Source organism: Furipterus horrens, unplaced genomic scaffold, assembly GCF_987537825.1.
Source record: "Furipterus horrens unplaced genomic scaffold, mFurHor1.1.pri manual_scaffold_2, whole genome shotgun sequence".
NCBI classification, from domain to species: Eukaryota; Metazoa; Chordata; class Mammalia; order Chiroptera; family Furipteridae; genus Furipterus; species Furipterus horrens.
In genome coordinates, this window is record NW_028327172.1 from 62,605,221 (window position 1) to 62,623,248 (window position 18,028).

General features: G+C 41.2%; 1 protein-coding gene across 4 annotated transcripts in view; it reads left to right on the forward strand.

The window, feature by feature from the left end:
• Nucleotides 1-5,577: 5,577 nt before the first annotated feature.
• PRCP (prolylcarboxypeptidase) overlaps nt 5,578-18,028 on the forward strand; it is a 72,345-nt gene continuing 59,894 nt past the window's right edge. Inside the window, exons 1-3 of one of the 4 annotated variants that reach the window (XM_090265803.1) lie at nt 5,578-5,624; nt 6,201-6,320; nt 6,739-6,924. In XM_090265803.1, the coding sequence (XP_090121929.1) occupies nt 6,757-6,924 (168 nt within the window). In that variant the 5' untranslated portion in view covers nt 5,578-5,624; nt 6,201-6,320; nt 6,739-6,756. Of the gene's footprint in view, nt 5,629-5,811; nt 6,321-6,738; nt 6,925-18,028 lie in introns of those variants that run through there. The other 3 variants (XM_090265804.1, XM_090265805.1, XM_090265802.1) reach the window with 3 other exon arrangements.

Consider the following 18,028-nt stretch of genomic DNA (forward strand, 5'->3'; position numbering starts at 1 on the left):
GGTCCTTGAAGGACTGGCCGCCCTGCCAGCACCCCTCAGCAGTCCTCGCACACAGGAAGCTACTGCTCAGTTTTTCCTCCCAGGGCGGTGCCTCCCGGGGAAATATGAGGTCATCTGCGCAGAGGCGGTCCCTGGATTTTCCCAAAGCCACAACGGCATTAAGACGAACAACTTTCCTCAAACAGATGTGTCCACACGCCCTGAAGCGGCAGCAGGACGGCTCCACTCTGCTCTACATGCTCACAGAACCTGCGACCGGAACCAGTACACTCCCGAACTCGGTCCCTAGCACGTGTTCATGAAAAGTGATCCCACAGAAAGTGCTCATTTAAACTGCCCCAAAAAAGTGTCCCTAGCAAACCGGTCTGAGGGAAGTAAATAAGGTAACTGTTCCTACCGGAAGTGCTCACTTAAACTGGGCAGTAAGGACATGTATCACGGAAACCGGTCGGGAGAAACCAGCCTGGAAAAAGTGCTCACAGGACACCAGCTAGGGATCCCCTCTTTTCCTCAAACACTGGCTAAAGCTGGAATAGAGAATTTGTAGACGATGGACCCTAAATGGCAGACACCAGATGCCAGATTCCATACACCAGACTGTATAACCAGAGCTGCACATCGACCCCACACGAATCCAGGACATAAAGCCACACCCAAAGAGACTCCAGACCCTAAACACACAGCCAAATACCTATTTGACACCAGACCACAGAACCTGGAGACGGAACCCCACAGCCAGACTCCTGAGTTGCAGCCAGACACTGAACCCCAGATGCCAGATGCAGAAGCTGAACCAGGTTCTCACAATGTAAACAAACCCATGACTCAATAAAGAAAACTCATGACTCTCTAGTACTTGTGAAGCAGCTAGCTTCACAAATATCTTTTCATGCCAATGTAAATGTAGAAGAGAGGAAAATAACTTGCAGCACTTCTTCTAAATTCTACCAAATACTGCAGAAACTGACCAGGAAGGTTGAAAAAGTCAACAAAAATAATGCTCACCTTTGCCGGCAGATGCTCATGATCTCTCAGCTGCAGCAGTTTCCAAACGTTAGCAGTATCTCAGCCATTAATTTCCCATGGTGGGCTCATCAGTACTGTGGGGGATTTAAAAAATTAACTATTTTTCTTACACCTTCTAAGTTCTCTACCTGCCGGGCTAATAATCAAATTATAATATAATCACATTAACAGAAGAAATTCAAAGTTTAATATATGTGAAGGTGAATTTACATACAAACAAATAGCAAAGACAATGGGGTCATATTGGGTATATAAAACATTTTGGAATATGGGGAAACAGGGTCTTAGATTTCAGAGGTGAAATGGGTATTATACAGGTAGTTTTATTTTTTAAGTCCTCACCTGACAACATTTTTTTACTGTTTTTAAAGAGAGAGGAAGGGAGAGAGAGAAACATCTATGCGAAACAGAAGCATTGATTGTTTGCCTCCAGAACGCACTGGGACAGGAGAGCACATGTTCCCAGATGGGGGATCAAACGTGCAACTTTTTGGTTACAGGATGATGCTCCAACCAACTGAGCCACACCAGCCAGGGCATGTGACATCTTACTTTTTGTTAGGCAGTCTCAAAAACAATAAGACATGGGAGGCAAGCAATGTAAGTGGGTCAACAAACTCCTGCTTGGAGTCTGAATTTCTAAAGCTAAGGTGATCATGGTAAAGCTGTCTCCCTAAACCAGGTTTCTCCAACTAAACATCTTAGGAAGAAATGAGATGAGAATTATAGGTTCTTTCTCAGGCTTTTGTTTCTTTCTTTTTTTTTTTATTTTTAGACAGAAGGGGAGGGAGAAAGAGACGGAGAGAAACATTAATGTGTGGTTGTCTCTTGCATGCCCCCAATCAGGGACCTGGACAACAGCACCGGTATGTGCCCTAGTTGGGAATCAAACCAGCAACCCTTTGGTTCGCAGGTTGGTGCTCAATCTTCTGAGCCACACCAGCTAGAACTTGTTTCTTAACAATCAGCTTAAAATAAACATGCCACGTGCAAAACTTTAGCCCTCTTCATTCACACCTTTGAAACTTTAAATAAATGTTAAACTAGTAGATTGTTCCATATTTCACTGACAAAATCACTCAGTCCTGAGAATAACTTAGTTTAGTTAAATCGTTAAATCTTTATTTCAGGAAACGGCGATGTTGATATACTCCCAAAATATACCTTCTATTAAATGTCTGATTACTTGCTTATGTGGGGATAAAACAAACTTCCTTCTAACCTCAAGGTTCTACTGCCTAATCTAATACTCATAAATATGGGAAAGAGAAGCAACAGAAAAAACCAAATTTAAAACATACATATATGTATGCGAACCTCACACAGAGACTCCATATGCAGGAAAGGATTAGCGACAGAAAGGAAACATGGGTATATAATACATTCTGAGCTATGGATGACGTACGGTGCTTTCAAAGTGTCCATGTAAAATGGTAACAGCAGATGCTTAGTGAAAAGGTGCTGTCCCCAAGATGGACCCTAGATGATGGCCAAAAAAGCATTTCCTGGGGGCCTTAACTCAGGTGTTACTCCAAAGATGAACACTAGATGGCAGTGTGCACCTGTGTTGAAAGCAGTTCCACTGTGACAGTATGTGGTCCACTAGCCTCTGCTCTGGGTTCTCTCACTGTTGGAAAAAGTATTATGGAGAGAGTATAAAGTCCTGTAACAAGAGCTCTGGGTCCTTACCAGAGAGTAAGGTGTAGTGTCATATCAGCTCTCAGTCTTGTGAGTATGGACAGGACTCTCCCTCTGAGACAATAGGGGTTCCTGTCAAATCAGCTCTTGGTCCTGCTAAGTTTGATAAAAGTCCCACCTGAGAGAATCAGAAGTCTTGACACTTAAGATTTGGATTCTGTTACTACTGGGAGAAGTCCCATCGAGAGAATAGAGGGTCCTACCATTATGGGATATAAGACATCCTAAGCTTGGGATGATGTAAGATGCCTTAGGGGATCCTTGGGTCCTTGTTAAATGGTAAAGAGCAGATGCTTGGTAAACAGGTGCTATTCCAAAGAAGTACATTAGATGGCAGCAGAGAAGAGCATTTCCTGGCAGTGTGATTTTGAGTGTAGGGAGGTCTTCCACTAGAGTATATAGGTCCTGCCACATCAGCTCTGGGTTCTCGGAGTGTTGGGAGGGGTCCCACCTGAGAGGGTTGGGGATCTTAGTCCTATGAGTGTGGGGTGAGTTCCCTCATGAAAGAGCTGGGGATCCTTACACATCAGCTCTGTGTTTATCTAGTGTGGAATGTGGACTCACCTGAGAGAATATGGGGTCCTTTGAAATCATCTCTGGATCCTGTGAGCATGGGGAGGAGTCCAGACTGAAAGAGCAGGGGGGTCCTGTGACATTAGCCTTGAATCCTATGAATATGGAGATGGTCATATGTGAGAGTGGAGGGTCCAATCACTACAGCTCTTGGTCCTGTGAGTGTTGCAAGGGGTCTTGCCCTAAAAAGTAGGGTGTCCTGTCACAGCTGACATGAAAATAGGTCCTTTCCTGAAAGAGGTGGGAGTTGTGTCACATAAGTTCTGGGAGAGTAGTGGGTCCAATAACTTCACAGATGATGATTTACAACTATTTTCAAAGATGATCAGAGCAAAGAAATTACGCACATAAAAAAGTTTTATAAAATAAACACCTAAAGTATGGGATACAAATAGGAATTAAGGTGTTATCCAATGTTCTCCTTCAAGGGCACATATTTTATCTAATTTTTCTAAAGGCAGTCATAACAAGTCCCTGAGAAATGATTTACTAACCTTATATGAAAACTTTAGAAAGGGAAGAGAGAGGCAGGTAGGAGATAGAAAATTAAATAAACAAAAAATGGAGAGACAAAATTTCTTTTGTCTGGAGAAATATTGGTGAAAAATATTTTTGAAACATTACCCAGGAAAATCTTAGTACAACACACAGTTTGTCCACTGCATTTGTGACAGGTAAAGTACTCTTCTAGGGATATGGAAGGGACAGGATAAGACAGAAAAAAACAGGCTCTTGTGTTTAATAAACATATATCCTATTGGCTAAAGCAATGTATAACTGCCAACAAAGTAACACAAAGGTCAAGCTCCAGACTTCCACATCTCAAATGCTTGCCTGAGAGCCAACTGTACATGCATGTGTCACAAAAATCTCAAGGTCTGATAAGTAAAAACCTGAACTCTTACTTTTCTCTCAAACCTCTTTACTTGTATTTTTTTCCATTTCAGTGAATGGCACTACTCTTCATCAGTAACTCAGGCCAGATACCTAGAAGTGATCCTTGATTCAGCTGTTTTCCTCAAGTCCAGATACATTGGTCCTTTCTTAGGTGTTTGAACATGAAGATGCCTCAGGGCTTTCGCACAGCCCATTCACTCTGGAATGTTTTTCACCATTATCCTCATCTCTTAGGCCTCAATTTAAGTTTGAACTCAGAAAAGCCTTCCCAGAGCAACCTAATTCAAATAGGTTTCCCTGTTATTCCTCTTAAGTCCACCAACAAAGGTTTAAGTTCCATTAGAAGAGGAACCTCTCTTGTTAACCATTGTAAGCACAGTACCTAGCAGTTTTTGGCACAGAGGAAGGAAGCACTTAAAAACTATCTGCAGACTGAATAATTAACGGGAGGTGAGGGAGGATGGTGCGTTTGAGGAACTCAAAAAGACATTCTGTATGGCTGGAACTTAAGGCTAAAGTGATGGAAAACAAAGTCGGAGAGGAAGGCAAAGGCCAGGAAACAGGGGTCTGTAAACACGTTAAGAAGTTTAGACTTAAATCTGAGGGAAAATAGCAGTGACGGAAAGGTTTTAAATCGAGTGCGCTGATCAGATTTCAGCTTTATCAGCCAGTCTTTGTGGAGACTTGGCTTGGAAGGTACGGTGACAAGACTGAAAGGAGAACAGCCGGGAGGCTATTGTCATAGCGATGCAGCAGCCATGGTGACTGGCTAGCTGTGAGCGATAAGGGAGGAATCTAGAAACCCTTCATGTTTCTGGTTTGAGCACACTGCTCAGTTATTCACTTTTTCCTCTGGGCCATCGAAGCAGTTTGGAAAAAGCGCCTTTTCAGCGCGTATTACTGTCGCATAGCAGCCAGCAGAAAATTTACGTCTCAGCGCCTCAAAAGCTTTTCCTTTCTGCATTTCCAGTTCCAGACGCTCATCCGTGTGCAGCTCGATAGCATAGTAAATGCTCAATAAACGCTGGCTGAGTGATTACAACTGCACTGTCTAAAGTTAAAATGCTGGTCTTTTTCACTCTCAACCCTCTCACGACCGCCCTTTCATAGAAAGGCTAACTTCCTGAAAAACAAAACAAAACCAAGAATGTTCTGAGTCTCATCCATAATGACCTTAAGGTCTTCGTTAGCAGTCTCCTGCCCTCGCCCTCCTGAGAACCTGTTCCCACAGCCACTCACCGGAGGCGGAGGCCGGGGACCCTGCCAGTGCAACGTTCGGTAATGCAGGCACGGAGGACTCAGCCTCAGGCCAAGCGCCGCGCAATCGAATCTCCCGCGCCCCTTCCGCCGGAAGTAACGCTTAGGGGAGATTCACTTGGATATCCCGTGAGCACTTGCGAACAGCCATTTCCATTGAACTGGTTGTAGAGGCAGGTTTGGCGAAAGTTTTCCCAGATGGGTGGAGCAGTAGTACAGTCTGTAAAGCTGGTTTTGCAGCAGCGGGCACCCGGCTCGGCGCAGGGATTCCCGGGAAGGGGTCGGGGCGCTGTTCCGACTGAAGTTCGCGCGGCGGGGCGGGGGCGTGATGGGAAGGAGGTTGAAAGCTGGGTGAAGGCGGCTGGCGGAGCCGTTAAGACGGAAGGGGGTCTCTGCTAGAGGGACAGGGAAGTCAAGGGGGTGGCCTCAGGAGGAGGGAAGGAAGAAGAGAGACGGAGCTTGAAGCGGGTTGCGGGGAAAACAGACGTGGCGTAACCTGAAGAAGGGACCTGGACCAAGGGGGTATTCGGAGGCTGCGTGGGCCTCCACTAAGGACAGGTTGTGTGGGCAAGACGGAGGTTTGGGTTGACCCTTGGACAGAGTAGCATTGAGCTGGTTAGACTTCCGTAATAGAGGTGCAGTCAAGTCGCCAGACGGAGCAGCTGAGAAGCTGTGCTCCACGTACCCGTCTGCGTGACCCAGTGCAAGCCCAGCACCTATCTGAACCTGAGTTTACTTTTCTGTAAAAGGGAATAACAGTCATACACATGCACAAGATTTCTGTGATGGTTGAGTTAGAGGAGATGACGTGTGTGCCATTACGCCCAGCGACAGAGTGACTTGTATTGAACGGCCACGAAATTGTCACGGTAGCTATTATTATTACTATTATATGGGACTTGCGGAGGGCAAGGGGCGTATGCAATGGGGGTTAGACTGACAGGGTAGGGTTTGGAGGTGACGATAAAGGCGAATATAGGGGTCACCAGGCGGAAGGGTGATATAAGGATGTGACTCGGCCGTCAGGCAGTGTGGGGCTCAAGGAAGATGAGGGCAGGTTTGGAGTGTTACCGAAATGAGGATGGGTTCTGAGTGGGGACAGCATTAGAGGGAAATGAAGTGCGGCGGCGCCCTCTGGGTCGCGGGTGGGGCGGTGTGGCTTGGATGGCCTGGGTTTAGGGAGTTGCTGAGGGGCTGGGTGACTTTGGGTCTCCTGCGGGCGGAGCCTGTTTGAGGCGGGCGGGGCGCGGCTCTGGCTGCCGGTCTACCTGCCTCTCACCCGCACAGCAGCCGCCAGCCTGAGCCATGGGGCGCCCGGTCCTCCGACTTCTGCTCCTGGCTTTCCTGATGCCCGTGGTTCCCATCCCCCTATCGCCAGCCCTCAGGGCTCTCGGCAACCCGCACTTGTCAACCAGCCCCACATCCCGCTCCGATGTCGTCATGAAGTATTCGATTCACTACTTTCAGCAGAAGGTAAGGCTGGGTGGGGTTGGGAGAAAAAGATTGGTCCCGCCCAACCGACAGGACCCCAGGCACCGGGGCCCACCCGGGATTTCAGACCCCTAGGACTTGTCCGATCTTCAGATCACATCTTTCAGAGGGTGGCCCCAAGACCCGTGGGTTCTGTTTACAATCTCTCCTTCCATTACCAATAATTTACTGTCAGCCCTGGCTCCACACTTTTCTGTATCCAGCCACAACAATCACTTCAAGTTGTTCTGTTCTCAGAGGATGCTCTAATTCAAATTCCCTTGACCTTCCCCCAAATCCAACTTATTTAATGCCAACTCTGGCCCCTACTCTGCTGTAATAGTCATTCTTTGTCCCAAAACTGCCCTTAAATACAAGTTTCCAATATTATTAGATGATATCTAATACTCAGCCTAAAACGCCATCTTGTGAACTGATGCTTAGCTCCACGTTGATTTTGTAGTTTTTTTTATTAAGTTTTTAACCTTCCCTATTCTTCATAAAACTAAACACATATGTAGCCCCTGCTGGTAAAGGGACTTGAAGCATGTCAAGCTTTGGGAGTGACGGGGTGAGGGTTTCCATCTCTATGGTTCTGAAGCTTGAGTTTAGAAATTTAAGGTAGGCTTGATGACTGTGCTTGGCTGAAGCCTGGATGAAAATGCACATTTTGTGGTAAATGACAAGATCCCTTACAGCTCTGTATTTCTGGATGCCTGTGTAAAGATAGGCAAAGATTTGGGAAAGGTTGAGGTTAGAAAGATTGCTAGAATCTGAGGTTGGCTTTTGGAGTCAGGTAGACTAGGATCCCACTGCTAGCTCTGTGACTTTGGAAAAGTTACAGGTACCTCCCTTTCTGAGCCCTGTTTCTTGATCTCCTGGGGATTTGGTAATAGTTAAATGAGAGCAGGTGACATGTCCCTAGCAGAGTATCTGTCCTCCATTAGGCACTTATTAAATTCATGGTTACCTATGTAAATTTTGAATAGGAATTTGGGATAGAGGGATGGCACGAACTTGTAGAATAATTTATAAGAAATTTAATTATCTAGGTCAATGCTGTGTTGGTTTGGGTCTATCCCAGGCATGTTTGTTCAGAGTTTAGGCTAGGGCTTACCAATTAACTTGATGTTTCCCCAGATACACAAGACAGACAGAATAGGTTGTAAGAACTTTCGCTTTAGATTTGGTTTTAAATTAGCCAATATGGATGCAGAGTTGTAGAGGCCTCAGTGATGAAAATGGCAAGAATAGCCGAAGAAAATTGATAAGATGTGTTTTGAGAAAAGTAAGGAACATCCAGAATAACGTTTGACCAAATATTTGGACACTGGCCCAGCCAAGTTGACGTGTAAAATTAACCATCGCATCTACCAATGTTGTTGTGAAGGTTAAGTATGGTAGCACATGAAAGCACATGCACAATGTCTGGAACATGGTACAAACTTAAGGAACTTAATAGAGTAAGTGCTGGTTCCTTCCCCATTCTGTCTTAAAAGAACACTCTCCATAGTATTATACGTTTCAGATTGATCCAGATGCATGACAGTTGTGGAAATGCTTCTTCTAGAAACCTAGTGGTCAGTCATCTATACTCAACTATTCCAATTTAACTACCAGCCAGCATTTACGTTAGAACTCTTCATGTTGCCCCAGCTTGAGCTTATGGCCACTGACTGCTGCAGGCCTCTCAAGATCTCCTCATCTGCTATGAGGCAGTGTCAATGGGCTAAGCTATTTCTATTTATCTACATCTCTTACAGTTCTACTTTCAATTCCTCTTTAAGGTTCCCCTTTCCCACTCTTGTCACAGTGGCTAGTAAAATGTATCTATGTCTGGCCCCTTGGAAGACCCTTTTGCTCTTTCTCCTCTTATTTTTTCCCGTCTTCTCTTGTAATTGGTTTGTCTATTGATGGCCTCCTTCTTATACATGGAGTATACTGTCATAGATAAGTGAATTCTGAACTGATTTCTGTTTTTGCTCACAGAATCATCATCGGAAGGAGTCTTAAAGATTGTGTAGTCCACCGCTTAGAAATGATGAATTGACCTTGGTCTAAGTTATGGAGGGTCAGGAGTTTGCTAGAGCTTGAATATCATATAGGTTTGAGAACGAATTCTATTTTTATACTACCTGAGTTTGTTTCTTCCCTTCCTTCTTTCCTTCCTTCCTTCCTTCTTTCCTTTTCTTCCTTCCTTCCCTCACCTGAGGATATGTCGTTTATTGATTTTAGAGAGAGTAGTGGGGGCGGGGGAGAGAGAGAGACATCGATTTGAGAAAGAAACATGGATTGGTTGTCTTCCGTATATACGCCCTGACTGGGGATCGAGTCCACAACCTTTTGCTGTACAGGGACGACACTCTAAATCAACTAAGCTACCCAGCAAGGGCTACCTGAGTAACTTCAGACAAATTACTCTGAGCTTCCATTTTTATAATCAGCAAAATGGAGATAACTATACTACCCATTCTACCCATTTGTTGTGAAATGAGCTGGTATGTGTAAAGTGTTTATTTGGCACAGTGTATATTATTTAGTAAACACAATGAATGGTAAATATTTTATTTTGTAATCTTATCTTTTATTTTAGAGAGAGAGAGAAACATTGATTTGTTGTTCCACTTATTTATGCATTTATTAATTGATTCATGTATGTAGCCTGACCAGGGATCAAACCCACAACCTTGGTGTATTGGGAAGACAGTCCAACCAACTGAGAAACCAGGCCAGGGCCTATCTTGTCGTTTCTTAATGTACATTGCTTTAATTTACTCCCTCTCTACTCAGAATAAAAAAATTAAATCATACCTTATCATTACCTAAAATAATTATTCTGAAAAATATGAAAATCTATTTGAGCTCTTTTCTCTTAAAAATATAGTACTTATGTGTCTTTTTTATCAGTAGGCTGTAACTTAATACACTTGTAAATGAGGCATAGAAATTGAATTTATTCCTTGCTTAAAATCATTTTCTTCAACATGAGACTTGAAACATAAAGAAAGGTATGTGAGACTATTTCTATTTTTCTCTCTGCTATTTTGAGTTTGGTAAATTGTGGAGTAGAAAATATAATAGTGTATCCTTTTAAGTTTTTGCAGGTGTTTCTCTTTTTAGTTATACTAAATCTAACACTGTCTTTCTGAAAGCTGAGTTTTGAATATTTTACCAGTTAATGCTAAAATGCAATTTCAGTAAAATTAATTTTAGGTTTTGCACTGTTATGTTTGTATCCCTCTGTCAGCATATGGTAAGTAACGACATTGTGCCTTAGGCACTCAAAGCATTTTCTAAATGTGGTTCTAGTATCAGTTTATGTTATGACCTTGGGCAAGTTGCTTAACTCTGGGTTTCACTTTACTAATATGTAAGGTAAGAGGATTAGATTGGCTGGTGTCTCCTGCCTGTAATTCTGTTCACTGAGTGCCTCCTGTCTATAGAGCACTGTATTAGGAGCAGTGGGGAGGTGGGCGCAAGTCTATTTTTTGCCCTATCATTAATTGCCTTTGGCAAATCAGACCTGAAGAATTTTGCCATCTCAGTTTTAAATAAAACATGTCAAGTGTTTTTTTAAATTAAAAATTAGCTCTGCCACTGACACAATGTTTATAACATAGAACATAGTATTTTTAAAAGTTATTATTTATTTATCATTTTTCTGTTACAGTTGTCCCATTTTTCCCCCATTGCTCCCCTCCTACCCTGCCCACCCCTTCTCCCACAGTCAGTCCCCACCCTGTTGTACATGTCCGTGGGTCATTTATACTAGTTCCTTAACTAGACCCTTCCCTCTCTTTCCCCTCACCCCTCTTCCCCCCCGGTCGCTGTTAGTCTGCCCCTTGTTTACATGCCTCTGGTTCAGTTTTGCTTGTTTGTTTGTGTTGTTCATTAATTTTCTGTATTTGGTGATATCATATGGTATTTGTCTTTTGTTTCTTGGCTTATTTCACTAAGCATAATTCTCTCTAGTACCATTCATGTTGTTGCAAATGGTAGGAGTTTCTTCTTTCCTTCTCCTGCATAGTATTCCATTGTGTAAATGTACCACAGTTTTTTGATCCACTCATCCACTGATGGGCACTTAGGTTGTTTCCAGCACTTGGCTATTGTAAAAAGCGCTGCTAAGGACATAGGGTGCATAGGTTCTTTTGAATTGGGGTTTCAGGAGTCTTTGGATATAATCCTAGCAGTGGAATAGCTGGATCAAAAGGCAGTTCCATTTTTAGTTTTCTAAGGAAATTCCATACTATCTTCCATAGTGGCTGCACCAGTCTACATTCCCACCAGCAGTGCACTAGAGTTCCCTTTTCTCTGCATCCTCGCCAACACTTGTTGTTTGTTGCTTTGTTGATGATGGCCATTCAGACCGGTATGAAGTGGTATCTCATTGTGGTTTTAATTTGCATCTCTCTAATTGCTAGTGATGTTGAGCATTCTTTTATGTGCCTATGGACCCTCTGTATGTCCTCTTTGGAAAAGCGTTTGTTCAAGTCCTTTGCCCATTTTTAATTGGATTGTCTGTCTTCTTGGTGTTGAGTCATATAAGTTCTTTATCTGTTTTGGAGATCAATCCCTTGTCTGAGGTATCATTGGCCAATATATTTTCCCATATGGTTGGTTCCCTTTTCATCTTGCTGATGTTTTATTTTGCTGAGCAGGAACTCTTTAGTTTGATGTAGTCCCATTTGGTTATTCTTTCCTTTATTTCCCTTGCCTTGGGAGATGTATTGGCGAAGTATTGCTACTTGGTATATCTGTAATTTTCCTCCAAGTTTTCCTCCAGGACTTTTATGGTGTCACGGCTTACATTTAAGTCTTTTATTCCTCTTGAGTTTATTCTAGTGTGTGGTGTAAGTTGGTGGTCTAGTTTCATTTTTTTGCATGTCCCTGTCCAATTCTCCCAGTGCCATTTGTTGAAAAGGCTCTTTTCACTTCATTTTATGTTCCTTCTCCCTTTGTCAAATATTAGTTGACCATATAGACCTGGGTTTATTTCTGGGCTCACTGTTCTGTTCCATTGATCTATATGTCTGTTCTTATGTCAGTACCAGGCTGTTTTGATTACAGTGGCTTTGTAGTATAGTTTGATGTCTGGTATTGTGAGTCCTCCTACTGTGTTCTTTTTCCTCAAGACTGCTGGCACTATTCGGGGTCTTTTTTGGTTCCATATAAATTTTAGAAATATTTGTTCTAGGTCTGTGAAATATGTCATTGGTATTTTAATAGGGATTACACTGAATTTATAAATTGCTTTGGGTAATATGGACGTGTTTACGATGTTGATTCTTCCCATCCATGAACATTATATATGCTTCCATTTATTTGTATCTTCATTAATTTCTTTCTTCTGTGTTCTGTAGTTTTCCGAATACAGGTCTTTTTACTTTCTTGGTTAAGTTTATTTCTAGGTACTTTATTTTTCTTGTTGCTATAGTAAATGAGTTTTTTTTTTTTTTTTTTTAGTTTCTAGCTCTGATATTTTATTGTTGGTGTACAAAAATTCCTTCAATTTCTGAATATTGACTTTGTACCCTACTATTTTGCCAAATTCACTTATTAGGTTGGGTAGTTTTTTTATGGAGTCTATAGGGTTTTCTGTGTACACTGTCATGTCATCTGCAAATAATGACAGTTTTACTTCCTCTTTTCCAATTTGAATGCCTTTTCTTTCTTTTTCTTACCTGATTGCTGTGACTAGAACTTCCAAGACTATGTTGAATAGGAGTGGAGTGAGTGGACATCTTTGTCTTGTTCCTGACCTCAGGGGTAATGCTTTCAGATTTTGCCCATTAAGTATGATGTTGGCTTCAGGTTTCTCATATATGGCCTTTATTATGTTGAGGTATGTTCCTTCTGTTCCCATTTTGCTGAACATTTTCATCATAAATGGGTGTTGTACTTTATCAAATGCTTTTTCAGCATCTATTGATATGATTATGTGATTTTTGTCTTTCATTTTGTTTATATGGTGTATAACTTTTATTGATTTGCAAATATCAAACCATCCTTGCATCCCTGGGATGAATCTCACTTGATTATGGTATACGATCTTTTTAATATGTTGCTGAATCCGGCTTGCCAATATTTTGTTGAGGATTTTAGCATCTATGTTCATCAGTGATATTGGCCTGTAGTTTTCTTTATTTGTTGTCTCTTTACCTGGTTTTGGAGTTAGGATAAGACTGATGGCATAGAAAGAGCTTGGGAGTCTTCCCTCTTCTTGGTTTTTTTGGAATAGTTTGAGAAGGATAGAAGTTAGTTCTTCCTTAAATGTTTTGTAAAATTCACCTGTGAAACCATCTGGTCCAGGGCTTTTGTGTGCAGGGAATTTTTTGATTACTGCTTCAATTTCACAAGTTGTTATTGGTCAATTCAAGCTTTCTCCTTTTCTTGATTCAGTTTTAGAAGATTATATGTTTCCAGAAATTTGTCTATTTCATCCAGGTTGTCAAATTGGTTGTCATAGTGTTGTTTGTATAGAACATAGTATTTATGTTTATGATTTTAAAAGTTTGTTTGGTTATGAGTAGATTAGAGAAGAGATAAGAAGAATTATTGATGATACATCTTACTTGTCTTCATTCCTAATGTCTTACCTGGCACCCTCTACATGGTAGTTCTTGATATAAATTTTTTGAATGGGAAATATTGGCTAGACATTAAAATGAATAAAGAGTTAGAGGTAGAAGAGTAAAATGAAATATGCACTGCATATGTGTCTAATATATTAATATTAATAATCTGCTACCATTTATTGAAAGTTTTATATGCTCTAAGTACTCTGGTAAGTACTAATAGACATTCACTTATTTTCCTGTAGCTGTTCTATGAGATAGATACTATTATTGTCCTACTTTATAGGTGAGAGAAGTAGTCATACCTCAGTTCTTGAATGTTTCCCATCTCAGACAATTCAGTTCTCTACCAAGTTCATGGGAAAAAATGTTTTAATGTCTTGGTTGTAGAACAAAACTTTGCTTCTTGACTCAACAGCCCTTTTATGCTGATACCTGTATGATCAGTCATGCATCTCTCAGACGACAGACAAAGGGGATTCATTTTTCAAACAAGTCAATTCTTGAACAGTCTTCTGGAATGAATTAGGTTTGAGAACTGAGATTCCACTGTATCATATAGAGAAATTAACTTATACGTTCAAGATAAATTGCCCAACTGTACCATTTTGTTTTTCTGAAAATGAACTTCAACAAATTTCTAGTTCTAAAATAAATGTCACTACCTTGCTTATTGTGTAAGTCAGGCTAGGCTAGGTTATGTTGCTGTAACAGAACTCCAAACTTTTTATGACATAACAAAAATGTATGCCTCATACTGTATTCCCATCTGGATGAGCATTCTTTTGGACACTGAGGGACTGGTGGCAGCTTTCTCTTGATATATGCTCTCATAATCATTGTACCAGTGGAAAAAATCCTGGAAGGAGTTGTGCTAGCAAGTCCTGGGCTCGTCTCTTCTTTTCACAATTTATTGTCCAGAACAGGTTTTATTGCTGCACTTAACCACAGGGTGGGGAGGCAAAAAGAATTGACTTTGGAGTACCTAGAAGAAGCTGACATACTCAATTAGTCACTGACCCACCCACCCATACATCTACACAGAATTCGTTCAGTTCCTCTTATATGTCGGTACTGGGCTAGGTCTTAGGGAGGCAGAGATAATTACATCCTGGAGGACCTTACATTGTATTTGTGACATTCCAATGTATAGCACATACTCAAATTTATATTTGAAAAATATAGAAAAGCACTGATAAATTTATAATGCATTGGCATATAGGTAGCAACTCACAGATTGCTTCAAAGAATATTCTTGCAGTGAGGCTGGTTTACTTAATGTTTTTTTTGCTCTTATCATCATCATAGTTCACTGAATTGATGTATATGTACATTGAATCACATGATAAAAAGAGGAATTTATTCATACTGTCATTCAGTAATTAAAAATAATTGTTTTTCCTGCTTTAAAAAGAAAATCTCACTTGAGGATATGTTTATTCATTTTAGAGCAAGAGAAACATTGATCAGTTGCCTCTCGTATGCTCCTAGACTGGGGATTGAACCTGCAACCTGAGTATGTGCCCTGACCGGGAATGGAATCCGCAGCCTTTTGGTGTATAGAATGATGCTCCAACCAACTGAGCCACTTTGCCAGGACTTGCCTGTCATTTTTTTTATATTTAAAGATGCAAAATTGATACAGACTTCTATAAAAAATCTTAAGTATGCTTTGTAAGTATTGGTTAATTGTTCATCAAAAAGGCAAATTTTGCATTGCCATTCTCTATGTTACCGGGAAGTTTGTAAGTCTTCTTATGGTTCACAATTTAAGAAAAGTCCTAGCCCCAGCTGGTGTGGTTCATTGTGTTTGGTGTCATCCCACAGGCTGAAAGATCACCAGTTTGATTCCTGATCAGGACACATGTCTGGGTTGTAGGCCAGGTCCTCAGTTGGGCGCATGCAAGAGGCAGCCAATCTATGTTACCCTCACACATTGATGTTTTTCTCCCTCTTTCTTCCTCCCTCTTTCTCTCTCTAAAAATAAAATATTTAAGGGAAAAAAAAGAAAAGTCCTATAGTTTATGAGCAGTGAGTGAATAAACATTTATTGGTTTTCTAATCTGGGCCAGGTAATATGCTAAGCCCTTTTTTATATATCTGTTTTCAATGATCATAACCACTTAAAAAATAGGTGTTATAATTGAGGGATATAGAGAATGTCTTAACCAAGTCATTAAGGGACAGTAGTGTGAATTACCTTTTAATATATGATCTTTCATTCAACTGACATCTAACCAGTGGTAACAAAACTGATGTCTCTACCTATTTATATTACACATTCAGCCTCTATAATAATCCTGTGAGGTAGGTATAGCATCATTTTAAGAGATGAAACTACTGAGATTTAGAAAGATCAAAGGAGGAAACGTCCAAAATTTCCCTCTTATAAATGTCCTCATTTCTCATTCCCAGATTGTAGATGATTTGTGGTCTCTCCATAAAATGGAATACTATTATATTAGCCCAGTAAAAATGATGGACTTGAAGTGTATCTGACATTGTGGGGAAATGTTTGTGATTTGTTGATGAAAAAGCAAAATAGGAAGCTGAATATAGTGTGCTTCCAAATTCATTTACTCCATTTTTACTGTGTCTACTGTGTGCTAGGCACTCAGGGAAGAACATTCAAGGCATGAAGAAGAGCAAGTAAAAATAACTTCGAGGTGGCTGTGTACTAGGCAAGAGCAACTTCAAGAATGTTAGTATGGCTGGAGGGACATGCCCAAGGGAGAGAGTAGTAGGGAATGAGGACAGTGAGGAGGAGAGAGAAAGTAAATACTCCTCTAGGAGAGAAGGAAAGTAAGTGGACTAGGGAAATAGAGTTTGATTGCAAGTCTGCTTTGAAGTCTCATGCAAGTTAGTAAGACCATTAGACATGGCTTTATGTTTCTCCAGCTACATTCAGTTTCTTAGGTATGGGCGTGGAGTTGGTGGTGAGTTTTTTTTAACCAGGATTGCCCTTTTGCCAAATGACTAAAACAAAGTGAGAATAGACGTGGGGACTGAGGGTGTATGCAAGTAAAGAGGGACATGAGAACAAGTTGAGGTGTTACAGAACCCCACGAGTGCTGTTCTGGAACAGCTGTGTGGTCCGATTGCTTGCTGCCAAGAAGTGTGACTCCCAGTGCAAAAGTCTGGTGAAAAAGGAAAGGGGTTGTTTATTTAAAGGTTATACAGATTTAGAATAATGGCAAATTTCTGCCTTTAAAACCACCCCAGAACACATAGTCCTGCCTCCCTTTGCTATGTTTTGAGTCCCTGAAAGTTCTCAGTCACTTACAAAATTCTCCCTGGTGGCAGCCCTCTTCCCTTTAGGGTGGCATGGCTATTAACTTATCATTGTTATGCCATGTTATCTTAAACTCCAACCATCCACTCCTCCTGGCAATCAAGGATTGTGGGGGTGCTCCTATTTTCAGGGGTCTTATGCTCTGTACCTCGTTACAGAGGGATAGTGAAAAGGTGGATTATATGAGGTTGAAAGATTTGAGGAATCGTAGTAGTAGAGGGAGTGAGGCGAAAAGATATGAAATAGCAGAATGTTTGAAATTGAGTGTACGGCGGGATTGCAGTTACAGGGAGTGATGAGATCTAGGGTTCTACCATGGATTAGTGACTTAGTAGGTTGAAGACAAGGTCATTGGATAAAAAGGACCTAAGGGCCTAGGATATTGAAATCAAGAATTTTAAAGGCATTATGTTGGCATGACAGTGAACATAGAACTAAAATCTTCAGGGAATGAGGGAAAGTGAACCAGGGCATAAGAGATTATCGTAGCAGAGGGATAGTAGGGTGGTACAGTTTTATGACATAATATTTAAAAGTAGTGAGTTAGGGAAGAGGGTTGGGGGAAGAATTAGGAACAAGGAGAATAACCTATTCTGACTTTCAGGCCCAGTGGTGGGAGAGGTTTGAGAGAGAAAAATCATCTATCACTTGAGAGGGTTAAATATATTTAAAAATATATTTATAGCTGCACGGAGAAAGAGTAGATGAAAATATACTAAAATATTAACTGAGTAATGCTTTATTATTTTTTGTACAATTCTGCATTTTCCAAATTATGTATAATGAATATATCATTTTATAATCCACTTTTTATTTTTTAAAAGATTTTATTTATTCATTTCTAGAGAAAGGGGAAGGGTGGAAGAGAGAGAGGGAGAGAAACATCGACGTGTGAGAAAAACATCAATTGGTTGCCTCTTGCTCGCTCCCAACCGGTAACCTGGCTCACAACCCTGGCATGTGCCCTGACTGGTAATCGAACTGGTGACCTTTCTTTTTGCAGGCTGGCGCTCTACCCACGGAGCCTCACCAGCCAGGGCTATAATCCATTTTTTAAAAAGTGTTATTAAAGAAGCAGTTGACCTGTCCAGGCTCACATAGGCAGTGTGTGGCAGCATTTAGAAGTGTTCCAGACTCCAAACTCCATCTAGTGCTGTAAATACTCAGACTACTCTTGTTTCTCTTTTGCTTTCTTGCCATGGCTGCTTTTAGTTTACATCATTGCTTTGACCCATTT